This window comes from Sturnira hondurensis, unplaced genomic scaffold (genome assembly GCF_014824575.4).
Source record: "Sturnira hondurensis isolate 20B ecotype Veracruz unplaced genomic scaffold, ASM1482457v3 Scaffold0000022, whole genome shotgun sequence".
NCBI lineage: Eukaryota > Metazoa > Chordata > Mammalia > Chiroptera > Phyllostomidae > Sturnira > Sturnira hondurensis.
This window is the reverse complement of record NW_028072653.1, coordinates 2,920,522-2,935,451: the sequence shown is the minus strand read 5'-3', so window position 1 is coordinate 2,935,451 and position 14,930 is coordinate 2,920,522. Positions and strand designations below refer to the sequence as shown.

At 37.5% G+C, this 14,930-nt stretch overlaps 1 protein-coding gene across 2 annotated transcripts in view; it reads right to left on the bottom strand.

Annotated features, from left to right (window-relative positions):
- Positions 1–14,930, bottom strand: part of GABRA1 (gamma-aminobutyric acid type A receptor subunit alpha1) — a 52,232-nt gene that overhangs the window by 34,990 nt on the left and 2,312 nt on the right. For both annotated transcript variants that reach the window (XM_037035293.1, XM_037035998.1), the window contains exons 2-3: positions 14,433–14,524; positions 10,932–11,047 (exon numbers count right to left, since the gene is read on the bottom strand). In XM_037035293.1, coding sequence (XP_036891188.1) covers positions 10,932–11,047; positions 14,433–14,509 — 193 coding nt within the window. In that variant the 5' untranslated portion in view covers positions 14,510–14,524. The remainder of the gene's footprint in view (positions 1–10,931; positions 11,048–14,432; positions 14,525–14,930) is intronic.

Sequence of the window (14,930 nt, the reverse complement as noted above, 5' to 3'; positions counted from 1 at the left end):
GTGTGTTGGTAGCAGGGATCTACCATTAAATGGATGCTCATTTGGGAAGTTTATGAAGCCCTGTCTGCACTGGAAGTGTTCGGCCGTGTGGGGCAGCTCTCCCGGGCTCCTTCATCACTGTTACCTACTTCTTGAGTACAGGGAGGGCAAAATGTCTGCACTTTATAAGGTATCTCCCCAAGGGAGCTAACCTTACAAAAATTGGCTTACCAGATGTCTTAGGAGCAAGCAATCCACTTTACCTAGCATGATAAAGTGCCCTGGAGGAGAGAGAGATCCATGTGCCAAATACAAGCGCTGTTTCCCTCTGTCGTTTTTAGATACCTAGTGGATCACTATGCTACATAAGCAACCAATAATAAAGGCCCAAAAGCCTGTTTGTAAAGATTACGGTGCCACTCTAATAAAATGTAGCCATAAAACATGATTAAATTTACATACACTTTTGTGCAGACGTAATTGTTACCGTGCCAGGTAGGGATTAGGTATAAATGGAAAACACATTACATCGATGGCTATAACCACATTTTCAAAATTTGTTGCTTTATTCTTTGGTCTCTCCTTGCCCCTAAGCGCATTCACCACACCCGATCATCATCTTCCAGTGATTCGTCTTATTTTCTACTAACCACCTCCCTCTGAGATTTCCCCAAACTCACCATTGTAATATTCCGAGGCACATCCCTGACCAACAGCCCTCCCCTCAGGAGTCTCTCACATAACCTTCTCACCGTGCACTGTAATCACCCCCAAATCCTTCAGAGACTGTGATGTTTGCTGTTTCTCCTCCTCCAACTCCCAACATACTCACAAACCCTAAAGCTTAAGGGAGCAAAATGGCCAGGTTCCCAGACGGAAGGCTGCCTGTGAGGACTGTAGTGACTGTTCAGCTGCGGAATGAAGGAGGCCCACACAGTACAGTGAGACCCGGGGCACCGTCTAGAACCAGGGGTACGAGAATGAGAGGGGAACAATGGCTTTCTGCACCCTCCTCTCTACTGTGTGTCCCTGGCCACACACCCAGGGTCTTTTCGTTTGGTATCAGCTGTTACTGAGTGTCCAGTGGAACCGAAGGTTTCCAGTCCCAGAAAACTCTGCTTATTACGTAAGCCCCAGGAAGATTAGCCATACATGTTATCATGCATATGTCCCTAAGCGATCATATTTTAAGTAAATGTGGTCAACTTTTTGACCCAAATGTTTACCCAAATTGCTTTGGTAATGCTCCTCTAAAAAGTTACAAGGGCTTTAGGGTAAGCATGAGGTCAGTATGATACACTATATTGTTTATTAAAAAATTAAAATATATCTTCATAATCTAAATTTGGGAATTTCAGAAAAATATGAAAAAAATTATATTCCATGGAATACCACTATCCACATAAATCCACTGTTAATGTCTTGATGTATTCCATTTCTTTTTTCTGGTCCAATCTATCCTTAATGATTATCCTCAAATCATATTCTCACTCGGTTGAGTCCCGTGTCAGTGACCAAAACCATGCCCTTTACTGTAGCTCCCCAGGAATTCCCTGAGTGGCACGTGAATTGGAGTTTTAAAGTAGCCAGAGGATTGTTGTAAATGGACTTCAGCCACATTATAAACAGTGGTTAACTTGCTTTGGGGCAAAGGGTGGTCTGAAGTCAAGACTCCTTCAGGTCCAAGATCAGGCCGCAATGGAAGGTGTGCTCATATGCAGGCTCTCTGACTGAGACCTGGGAGAATGGTTGGAGAATGCTCTTTTTCCCAGTTCTCGGAGAATTTAGTCATCTCTTCCCATCTCCTTCAGATAGCAATCCCCATGGGGTGGGAGGAGGGAAGGCATTTATGTAAATTATTTAAGGAATACTAGAACATTAGAATCCCAATCATCTGCTTTAATGCTAGGCTTTACTGACAGCACTAGACTCTGAAGTGTTATTAGAAATACCTAGAAAGTACTCAGGTGCTTTCTATGGATCACGCGAGGAAAAGACGAGATATTTTTACGCTTCAGAATACTCCATTTAAGAGCATACAACGTGAGTCAGGAACGTCTAATGAAGTTCAGCTGGAATGATTATACACCCAGCCGAAGTTACACTTGAATGAACTCCTTAGGTAACAAGGAAATGGTCTGAAGATGAAAATCACTTAAAATAATGTGGTTGGAAGATGTGTTGAAAGAACAGATTAATCAGCAAGTGTTTTTCCATCAAATACTATCTTCACAATAATCTTTCCCTGTCCGATGTAAGAAGAAAATCAGCAGATTCTTTAAATATATAACCATGTTTAAGCTTTCCGGAGGTAAACGCGGGGCAGAGTTATGTAGAACGGGGCCATGGTGATGATGGATGTTTGAACAGTGACTGGGTCGTGTCTTCCAGTAGGTCATCAGTGTAAATGGAGTGTTCGATGATAAAGAAAAGAACTAAAATCCATCTCTGAACAAACACAGCCTTCAAAGACATGTTTTGTCTGTCCCTACATAACATAGAGACACACACATGCATACACATGTGTAACTACTATCTCTGTACTCAGTAACTACAGTAGAACTCTTCTTATTGGGGATTTCTTACCCTGTTGATAACCTGCTGATAAGTGTTGAAATAACAGATGTTTCGCAGTGATAATTCAGAAAGATGATTAGTGCTCGAGGCAGCAATGAGAAGAGCAGGAGTATAGTAAGCAGTAAGCACATCGGATTAAGAGTCAAAAAGCTCAGAATGTGACTGTGATTTTCCTGAAGAACAAGCTGCATGGTGTTAGGTCAAATCCTTTAATCTCTGTGAGCCTGTTTTCTCCCTTTTCAGAGTAGAAATAATCCTCGCACAGTTGTCTATACTGCATTGGAGTGAGAGTCAAATAAGATTGTGAGGCCAGAAACACTTGCTTTGAGATGCGCGTGTTGGGTACAGGCAGCTGTTCTAGGTAATCGTCATGCATTGGTGAATAAAAGTGCAAAGGCTCTTGTCCTTCTCTAGCACATTATAGTTTGGGGGAAAATGTATTTTGGATTTAAAGACACAGATCAGGTCAATAGATAGACGTTAGATATATTAGTATGTACAAAGCATGCAAATTATACTAATACATTTCAGATTGTTGGGAATTCTCTGGGACAATGTCTTTTGAAGAGATGGCTTTCTTACCGATCCCTGAAAGACGGGGAACTTCAGGGATCAGCATATCCAGGGAAGAATGTTTTAAGAAGAACAAAGAACGAGATTCACAGGAAGTGTGTTGTGCTTAAGAAACAGAAAGCTTAATGTGTCTGGAGCCCAGTGTCACCCGACGATCAAGATACAAGATGAAAACCCCAATCCCAAAGAACCTATGCACCCCAATGTTCATAGCAGCACAATTTACAATAGCCAAGAGTTGGAAGCACCCTAGGTGCCCGTCAGTAAATGAATGGATCAAAAAACTATGGTACATTTACACAATGGAATTCTATGCTGCAGAAAGAAAGAAGGAGCTCCTACCTTTTGCAACAACATGGATGGAACTGGAAAGCATTATGCTGAGTGAAATAAGCCAGGTGTTGAAGGACAAATACCATATGATCTCACCTCTAACAGGAAGCTAAACAACAAAACAAACAAGCAAGCAAAATATAACCAAAGACACTGAAATAGAGAACAGGCTGACAGTGACCAGAGGGGAGAGGGGAGGGAATTTCAGGGGAAATATGGGAGGGATTTAGAGGAACCTATATAAAGGATACATGGACAACAACTGAGAAGGGTGGAAATGGGAGGGAGGGGGGAGGATGGGGGGTGGGCTGGGATGGGAGTAATAGAAAACTGTACTTGAAAAATGATTAAATAAAAAAAATTGGAAAAAAAAAGATACAAGATGACGCCCTCGCAGCAAGTAGGGCTGCAGCTGAAAACCTTTGTACATTTCACGAAGCCACTGACCTTTCTTTTAATGCAAAAAGAAGCCTTTGGGTAATGAAGTGAAATTGTGTCACTTGCAGTTTAAGAAGAAGCTAGCTAACGCTGTGTGAATAATGGATTGTAAGAGTGTTTAAAAATGGGGAGGGGGGTGGAGAGAATAAGCACTGAAGAATCATAGGTGGTGTTTTATTAGAAATGCCTACCACAACAGCTTATTTCCTCTGTCACTGGCCATTATTTTCACTGGAAATGCCGTCTACTGAGGAGCGGGGAGTAATACTCGCCATGTCTAGTTCCTCGGACTTGTAACTTAGGAAGGAGGTTTACTGCCTGCTTTAAGCTATTTAGTCTATACTTCACAGAGGCATTCACTGGATGGAGACTAAATGGACTAGCGTTAGTCACCGTAATAAAGTATATCTTCAGATTTCATTTTGAAATGCTTCTGTTTGGAAATTGAAAATACCCTGGGCTTCCTACATAAGTATCAGTGTATGCCCCTGGCCTGGGACAATGTTTCAGCTCCCTGTCCATCTTTCTTTGAGGAAGTTTTGGCTCCGTCCTTTCTTTCCATCCCTTCATTCTTTAGAAGAGTTGGCAACTTTCCCGAACTGGTATGTAGTGCTACATGATTTTGTTCGTGTTTAGCTACTAAAGATGCAGAGAAGGTAGAGACTCACACTTAAAGGTGTCTAAATAGTTCCCAATCCTTCCTTGGCTTTGCATTTTAAGAACTCAGATGATACATGGAACAGCCGGGGGAAAAAGTGCATTTTATTGAGGAAGACATTTATCTCAATTCCACTGAGAAATTGCCTCCTTCCCTCCTTCCCTTCTTCCATTTCTGGCAGTTTCTCCTGAGAAGGGGCTAGCCTTTAGAGAAGAGCATGATTGCTGTGTTGGACACATGAGTTTCTTTCCTCTCTGTAAGTCTTGATCAATATGTATAACCTGCTGGCGCTTTGAAGTGGGAAACTTCCTGTTCCCATTTTATTTACATGAGAACAATAATGCCAAGTGACAGTCTTGGAGGCAGATGGCGTCCACTTAGGACTTTGTCCTCTCTTACATTTTCCAAAGTGGCAACATCTACAACAATTAAAAATAAGATTCTCACCTCAAAAACACTACAATGTTATTTTTCAAATAAAGAATTCACATTTGACCTGAACAAGGAATCGTGTACAGGAAATATTTTTTAAAAAAATACTCAACATTGTTTCTAGAAAAAAGATGGGAAATGGAAGCTATATGAAAGGTCAGAAGTAACTGCACAGAAAAAAAAATCAGCGGCAGCCATCGACTAATCAATCATTTGGCCTTTGTAAGGGGAGCACAGTCTCAGTGGCTGCATTTTATCTCAGGAAATTCTTGGCACTGGACTGGTAGATGATTTATATACACCAGGAAAAGATGAAAGGAGAAAGTTTCTACACGTGCTAGTACGTTCCTTTGGGTGTTTGGTTGGATCCGTTAGACACGCTGACTTCACGCGCCGACTGGCGCTGTCAGCGGGTGAAGGTTGAGAGGTGCTCTCTGTCCATTTTCACGGTTCCTCCTGGGTTTTCGGTAACTGCTTTTCCACTGAAATTCAACTGAATCATAGAATGTCTAGAGATACTATTTCTGTGGAAATAGATTGCATTATGCCCAAGTCTGAGCATCTGCTACACACTTTGCATTAAAAGCTCCAGGTGAAACTATAGCAAATTCAAAAAGAAGGCTTCCAGAGTATGATTTCAAAAGATAACACTAAAAACCTTTATCTGGGAAGGTAAATACAACAAAACCAACAACAACAAATGTTAGATAAACTGAACTTTTTAAAATTTGATTTTTATATTATCAGTATTTTAGAATCTTTTTATTTTATCAAAAACTATTGTACTATGATGAAAGTGTCTTATCCTCTAAAGTTTTGAAATTCTAGCTTTTTAATATAACTACAAAATAGGTGTTTTAACTTAGCTGGACATAAATAAAGTGTCAATCTCAACACCACACAGGTCACAGAAAATAACAAAAGATCACATGAATTCTGATTTTCTGGGATAGAACAAAACTGAATTTAAAAAAGTATTAAGCTACACCATTTTCTCTCTCCCTCAGTAATCTAAACTTTAGAGGGTTACATGCAATTTCACAAAGATGCGTCCAACTTTTTCCCAGAATGCCTAGTGTTCCACCTTCACATATTTTGACACAGAGACACAGAAGCCAAGAGCCCAGGCTAATTCCCCAGGGAGCCAACCCCACCTGACCGGCCGCACGCATCTTCCACCAGCCAAATCACTTAGGCGGAGACATTTAAATCTTAAAGCTGAGATCTCTTGTGATAATTGGGCTCAGAGTTCTTACACGGGCATAAAAAATTCCAAAATTAGGAAAATTATAAATATAAGAAGAAAGTCTGCGTTGAGGCAGAAATTGTTTGTTACATAACATGCTAGTGCTAAAATACCTTGAGAGAAAACTCCAGTTACACTCAGGTTTCAAATAATTAATTGAACTGATACCTCCAATTAAGTAAAATCTAAAACAAAACAAACCCCCCCCAAAAGCCCCAAATCTCTAACACTTACAGGAGAAAGAAAAACATTTTTAACTAAATATCTGTTAAGCAGGGGTAAATACAGTCCATTCTTCTATGTCGTGCTACTTAATTTTGAATAATGCCTGTATTCCTACCTACGTGTTCACTTATATCTATTCCTTTCATTCATCCAGGCTTGTCACACAATGGTGAACATTCATTTCTTTTCTTTGCCTTCTTGATCTCTGGTTTTATAAAAACTTTGAGAGGTATCCATCATCCTGAACATTATTTATCGAAATTCCATTTAAGGGCAGAATGTAGAAATTATAACAATATTTTTAGGAGAACCATTAGCAAGGAGGGTGAAAATTCTGTAATTCCTTTAAAATGTGACTCAACTGAAATCTCACTTCTTTGGCACTGCCCTGGTTGAGTTCCATTTTAAAATGGTTTTTGCCCTAATCTGTTTTCCAGGGAGTGAAATAAATTGTTTATACAAGAAAAAGTCTTCTGTGAACTAAATGTGAAAAAGAACCTGCGGATAGGAGGAAGGTAATTCCTTAGCTGGGTGGCTTCTCCCAGACACTAAACTGTGTGTCGTTAACCTGGTTCACTCTGGAATTTTGTCATATGATCAATAAAGTGTAGCCTGGTATATAGAGAGGGGGAAAGGGGGGTGGTAAATATGTCCGTGGGAGCGCATTACTTTCCTTAAAAACCCAAAATCTTCCTTCAGAATTAAATTTTGGATCAAGGTTTGTGGGTTGTTTCTGCCTGCCTCCCAGACAGGGAGGCCACTGAACTACAGCCTGGTAGGTGCAGCTCAAGGGGAGCACCATTTAATGTTCCAGAAAGTTGGAGAAAACTCAGGTTTCTTCAGTTGATTGTAATCACAGCCAGTAGGGAGAAACTTTGGAAAACTGCATCTCAGATACGTGTTTACTTTGGCCTTGATGTAAAACGAAAAGAGGAATTCTGATTCGTGAACGAGTACCTCGTTAACACAGATCCTCCCCCACCCCCACCATTTCCCTGTGTTCCTCTCCTTCACCTTCTCTGCCCCTCTCCCTTCTCTCTCTTCTCTCTCTTTTCTTCTCTAACCTTTGCTTTCTTGTTTTGCCCTTCTTTCTGGCTTTTACCTTCACCCTTTCCCCAGCCATTGTATTTTTCTTTATTGACTATGCTTTAGTGTCTTTCAAAACCATTCTTTCGCTCCTTGCTGCAAGAAAGAAGCCGACCTCCACATCTTCCCCTTGAAGGAAGAGATTTTAAATGAGAACAAAATCCACAATCACTGACAATTTTTATCTGCATTTTCTGGCTACTAATTATGTCAGTTCATGTAAAGGTTTATTTACTGACTTTGTACTTAAGAACAAAATCAACTTATTTTTCTCTTTATGGTTCAGAATAGAGTATATTAAATGATTAGAATTCCAAACATTCTATTCCTTTTTATCTCTTCTATCTCAAACAAAATGTCCCTTCCAGGATATCTCTTTTATATGCTATACTTTTATTTCCATTTTCTCACCATGGTTCCTGGCCCTGTAAAAGTAGCCTTTTTAAATAGTGTTATAATATCTGCAGATTGATTTCGATCATCTGGATACACTGAGTTATACATTTTGTTATCGGGCCCTGGCTGTGTATCTCCGAAGAGCAATGCTGAACCTTTTGATGCAGAGTGTGTCTAAAAAACAGGTCATGACGAATGTGCACATACAAGAGTTGCTTACACTAGTCTGAAATCTCAGCTTATCATGTTTTCATATTTTCTGAGGGCATTCGGAACAAAATATCCCTGCCTTCTGCACAGTGTTGTTATTTTTATAAAATCAGACTTTTGCCATAATAAATATAGTGGGCCCCCTTTCTCTTGCAAGAGTAGATTACCCCAGCTGTGGTTATAGAGCCACTGAGGAGACTTTTGCACCCTCACAAGCTAATGTCAGTTTTTCAAGTATTTCTTCTATGGAGTCTTTTCATCTGAAAGCAAATGTATGCTATTTTTTTTAAAGGCCCATTTTTGGAATGGAGATCTACTGGAATGCTTGTCATATTTAACCAACCAGAAATCTATGGTAAAGAAATTAAATAATTCTACAGAGAAATATATAGTAGATCATTTCAGTTTATAGCATCCAGAAATAATGGTGTAAACATTTTTTCTCTAATTCTTTAACTATGTTTTTTCAAAATCTACAGTGCATATTTAATATTTTTAGGGTGTTTTTCAAAGGACAGTCTCAAAATGTACTTAAAAATTTTAATGACTGGAAATACATATAATAAGCATATACCATTACATTCCTCAAGGCTGAAAAACGTACTCCAAAAAATTACAGATTAAGTTAGTCATTATTAAAGTTTTTTTCCAAAATCTCGTGCCCATCAGATTGAATTGCAATAAAGTACAGGATGATATATAAAATGGAGAGAGAGGAAAATATTTGACCTACTTTTTAAGTTTTTAAGGTTTATTATATCCTTAAAATCACTATTTATATCAATCATAAATATCAGAAAAAGCATCTTTAGCAAAGATGAGAATGAATTTATTTTTTTCAATATTCCCAAGTCTTTGAATTTGCCATTACTATAGCATATTTTATTCATTTCAATTAAAGACAATATACCTTGTGGCTATATGTGGCCAACTACCTATTTCTCCTCTTTAATACATGTTTATTTTTTGTTATCTTGGGGGCTTAAATATATAATAAAAGTAAATTCTACCAAAATAGTAATGTTGCACTATGAAAATTAGTTATCTGTGCTAATAGAAGGGGTGTGAGTGTGTGTGTGTATGTGTGTAAAATAACTTAAAAATTTCTTTAAAAAAAAACTAAATAACTTGCACAGAGCTCAGAATACTCATAGTCACACGTAAAAGTATTAAATGGGATTTCTTAAACTAGAATAAGGGTAAAGTTTTTTTAGATGTGTTGTAAAATTCTGCAGGTTTTGGAAGGCTGTACCACAGAGCAGGAGGGAGAGCAAGCAATCAGATGCTTGCCCATCAGCACGCTAGCAAGTCCGGCTTTCCAATAGTTACGTCACTGTCCTGATTATCCCCCCTTTTTGGTACATTCCTCCCCTGTCTGCAGTCTTTCTAGTTTATTTCAGGTTTTATGAAACAGGAACCATCTTCCTGGAACTAGTTCAGATGCTTAGATACACACAGGTATCATATTAATACATTGCCTGCACCATTCTGTACACCATTTTGTGATCCATACATTTTTGTTTTTTAAGATTTTTTTTCCCAAGACTGTAGTAATGGAACACTAGGTGGAATATAAAACCCCAGGGGATTTGTATAGCATGTCCTAGAAAGAATGTTGGGAAGTGGTAAGAAAAGACACCTGGTAAGACCGTAGACACATATTTGACCTGTGTCTGTGACAAAGCAGTTTCCCTTCAACCTTGAGACCCTGAGGGCATTTGACAGCCTCAGAACTGACCTGTGATCCACACCCAGGTGGTCACACGACCTTGAGTATTTAAAAAAGCTAACTCTGAATCCACACTACCATTGAATGTTTTAAAATCAAATTGTGAATGCTTATTCTTTGCCTATCTTTGCTATCTAAGTGGAGAAGAGATGACTTTCTTAATACTGCCATTTAATTGTAATTTAAATATTGTTATGAAATAGTTTCTATAAATTCCTCAGAGAATATGCAGCATCAGTTGTAATGGGGAATCCTGGATTCTCACTTTGGTTTCCTGTGTGACTTTGAACGTTGATTTATTTCCTTGCTTCATTTGTTTTACTCTGAGATCAATATTTTGTTTTGGCTTCATTAGTCTTCATTTAAATAAATAAGATAGGCTGATCATCTTATTAAAGAGTTATTCAAGTGTAATGTCTAACACTATTTACTTTTATTGTTATAAATATCGGATTATGAAGTGCTATTTTCTTTTTTTATCAGTACAAGCAATTAATTATAATTGACCATAATTAAAATGTATTAGTAAACCAATTACCCATTCCAATACAAAGAAAAATACAGTTTTACTTCAGAAAATGAGTTTAAGTTTGAATGCATGCTTTATAAAAAAGACACTACCATCTATCTTATTCACCTTTTATCTCAGAGGTGGTGATAATCTGATGCAAAATAGTGGATCAATAAGTAATATTCCAAAATGAATGTTTAGAGCAACAGACCCAGAGGCACTCTGCCTGAATTCAGTATTCCAAATGAAGTAGGTGGACTCTTCAGGCTAGAAGAAAGATTATTACCCCCATTTCTCCCTGTCAGGTAAAAGCAACATATCTTTCCATTTATTATAATTTTGTATGTGCCTTTTACGGCATAAGGGTATGTACATGGAACTTCCATGTAAATTCAGTGAATATTGATCAACCTATTAAAAATAGGACTAGTCATTTAACTACATGCTGCCATTTTCATGACTTCACCACTTAGACTCGAAGCCACGTTCTCAGGGGAAGGGTTTGACATCATTCTCTAAAGTGACAGCGGTGACCTACCTCCTAGTCCTGGTCTCAGGCGATTGTCATAACCGTCTAGGAGTCGGTCCAAAATCCTGGTGAAGACGGTGGTGTTGTCTTTAAGTTCATCTTGTAACGAGGGTTGTCCGTTACAACTGAAAAAAGCACAAGGGGAGGTGATGTCTAAATTATACGTTTCTACGAAAGCCTTTTTTCCAGATAAAACTTTCCCCAGATTCTTCTACCGTCCTCCTATTGAATCTTAATTTGAAATTTCCTTCTGGTAAAGCAAAAAAAAAAAAAAAAAAAAAAGCCATATCTTAATTCCTACTATTTTCTCACACTTCTCATGGGTGATAAGTTCTTTATTATAGCATTTCCAGCTATGGAAGGAAAATTACCAGGAAATGCATTCTGCCTCTTTCCATTCAGAATTCTCAGCGTGTACACAGTGCTCTAATGCATTTTTTCTGGGCAAGCGAGAAAGTGTATGTGTGCTGGAATGCAAACCTGGGAGACTTCTTTCCAAATAAAAAAAAATGTATATATTAATGAGCTACCCAAATAATTAAGCTTTATTTTCAATTAATTTAATGTAGCATAAGGCTAAGATTTCACCCCCTAACATCCCATTCTTTATCTGCTTCTTATTTCTGTACATGTGTGTTACACATTTTTTGATGTTCTTTCAAGATATTAAGATGAGAAAAACAGATAAAACTTGTTTCTTAGTATAATTATATTTTCCATGAGTGTGACATTTCCACTCCCCTTCAGATTTGTGAACCTATTTTGAAAGTTTTATAATCGGTTTATTCAGACCTCTAGTTAATTGAATTTTTGCCATTTCATATCTTAGAAGTAAAAAAATCCCTTGAAAAAAGATATGGTCCAATGTTCTTCATTTATGGTTTATTGAACTGGAATGCCGGGTGAGTGTTTGAGGATACACGATCATTTGCGAGCAGAGCCTGAGCTAGAACCCAGTTTTCTTCAAATTTTAGTCTAAAACTTTATTTCCATTCCTTTATATTGAAGTAATTATTTTCACTTAAATATTTATAGTTGGAGGTGTAGTTATTATTCTTGCCTATTACTAATCTTTGAGTTTCAACAACACAAGTGACTACCATTCAAATATCAGGTATTTCTTGCATCGATCACAGTGTCACCTGTGCTTCTTGAACCCTGTTTTATGTAATGATTAGGGTGACACCTCCACAATCCTATGAGAGAGGGGGACTTCTATTTTAGGATGGATCACACTCACTGTTATATTTCAGTGATAGCTCTGACCTTGAGTAAAAGAATGTGAAATAAAGTATAGACTAAGAAACTGCCACAAAAACATCACTTTCATACTTGCTATTTAATATGCTTTGATTCCACTCCCGTGTGTTTATATTACTGGTCCATTTAAGAAAAACTAGTAACATATGAAACCAGGATTCGCTGATTTTACAGGAGCAAGATATGTAACCAAAGTATCATTTTAAAGCCAAACACTATTATTTAGGTAATTAATTTTGTAGTAGCAAAATGTAGTGACCCTTTTTTTTCTGATAAATTCGATAAAGTTTTTATAACTAAAAGCTATTAATGATATTAAATATACAAACAGTACCTCCATTAAACAACGTATTGTTCTCCTAAATTCAACATCAATATCATGCAAATTGGGGGTTTACTCTGCTTTGGCAACATTAAGCATCTCACTAGTTTTTGAAATCAAATTTCCAGTGAGCTCTGTGTCTTCCAGAATGTCTCATTAGTAGATGGCAGCAGCAAAGCAAAAAAAAAAAAATAGTTTTCTGAGTGCAATTATTTACAAAAGCTCTGTCAGAAGACCAGCTGCCATGCATGCATCTTTCAAGGATATTGGAAGGTCATCTTGATAAAGAGAGAAAAAACTGCCAGCATGCACACCTTAAGTTGTGAGCAGGGCCAGATCAGGTAGTTTATGGAAGAAAGCAATAAAATAAAAAGAGGGAAGGTAAGACAGGTGACATGCCAGAGCACAGCCAGATTATTAATATGACTCTCAGACTATGGAATTCTCTGCTACTTTTATCTCTATTCCCTTAGTTTTTACAGCTTATTCCAATTCAGGAAGTGCTTCTCCCCCACCCCGCCCCCCGCAGTTTTATCCTGTGTTGTTTTCATCATTTTTTTGGCATTGGAATACAAATGCCAAAAGATAGATATCCCCCCACTCCCAGAAAACCAGTTCTGCTATCCCGTTTGGAATGGTAATTCTTTTTAAAAACGTGATTTTATAATCAGGTATTCTTTATCTTTACTTCTAATTTATTATGCCCAATTGTAATTGTCAGAGAATGGCCTTAGGATAAAGATTATTTCTTTGCTATTAAACACGGGTGGCAATGTAATGTTTCTTAAACTAAATACATAATTTGAAGGGAAACGTCAGTTACAGTACCTGATTTTTAGTCTGTGTGAAGCACCATATAATAAAACACTGTGCACTGACTCCATCTACAGGTCATTGTGGTAGTAACACTTCATATAATTTTTCCCAAAGCAGCGAAGAGCATTGACCTCCCCAGATTAAGAGTTTAAGGCAATAAAACATTTCCCGTTCATCTGGCCATCATTATTTACCACACACAGGGGCAAAAAAATAAAAACAGCTTCTCCATTTAAAGAGTCCTCCTAAATTCATATTTCCCCAGACTATTCTATCTCTCTGCCTTACTCATAAGGGTTCACTTTCCATTACATTTTGAAGAATCTTAGGTTTTTTGTAATATGTCCAAGACTCTCTTATGGGCCATAGGAGTAGAGTACACAAGAATTATAAAAGCAAATAAAGAACAATCTGAAGTATTTGGTCATTTCTATCATTGCTATGATAATATATGCTTGAGTGGGTCATTAGCAAATATTTTGAATATAGATAAGCATATTATTAAATATTTCTGATAACTTCTCTCCACAGTAGTTGTGCTTAATTTAAGATGTTCACTTTCATCTAATATTGTTAAATATATTTTGTTATACCTTACCTCAACTGGTTATATAAATAATGTTTTCAAACATAATATGTACATGCTTTTAATAGAGACGACTTTTCAGATTACAAATACTACTTTAAACTTCACTTCCATATACTCACAAGTTTCTCTATGATTTTTGTAGTTGGCTAAACATTTTTTGGTTGAAAAATCAACTCACATAGTATGTAGACATTAATTGGAGGAACTTTTCTATATAAATTGGAAAACTGCAGGTTCTGTTCAGTTACAGCTGAACAGTGAAAAAAAAAGTTCAGTTTAAGACTTAAATGTTGAATTAATACATTCCCAAGTAACACACATTAAGGGTATTCAAACTAACATACAAATAAGATGGTTATTTTGTCACATTGCTCTTTTTTGCTCTTAGCTGGGATTTTATAGCAGTTAAGTTTTTTAAATTCCCTTAGTCATGAATTCGTCCAAGGGCAATTTCCTTCCCCCTGAAAGAGTAAATGAAAAGTTACAGAAATTCTCATGCAGATTTAAAATAAAGTTTCCCCACCTTCTTCCAGGCAGTGTGCTCAGAAGGAGGGTCCAGGCCCAGAGACAGTCAGAGAGACCCAGGCTTTTCTTCTTCATCGCGGGCTTGTGCAGCTGCAAAGTAGAACAAGTAGAGATCAATGTCTCTTATAGGAAACATCAGGTTATAACCACTAGGGCTGACTGAGGCAGTTCAGATGAATGCTTTGAAGTCAGGAAATGACCTCACTGGGATATGACACCTCATTGGAAGCAATGGAAACCTGGACCATCCATTCTCCACTATCCCTTCCACATCTCCATTCAGAAATATAGCAGTATCTTAATTTCTCCTGTAAAAGAATACACGTTGAAATGCTTTCAGGTGACAATATTATTCAACATAAAAACTGTGAGTTTTTTTTTTCTCTAGGTTTTACATTTCCAATATAGTTTGCACTCCTCTCTTCTTGTTTTTTCTTTTTATCATTTGAAAAATTTGACCTTTCTGATTCAAGTTCCCGCGACTAAACTGTGCACT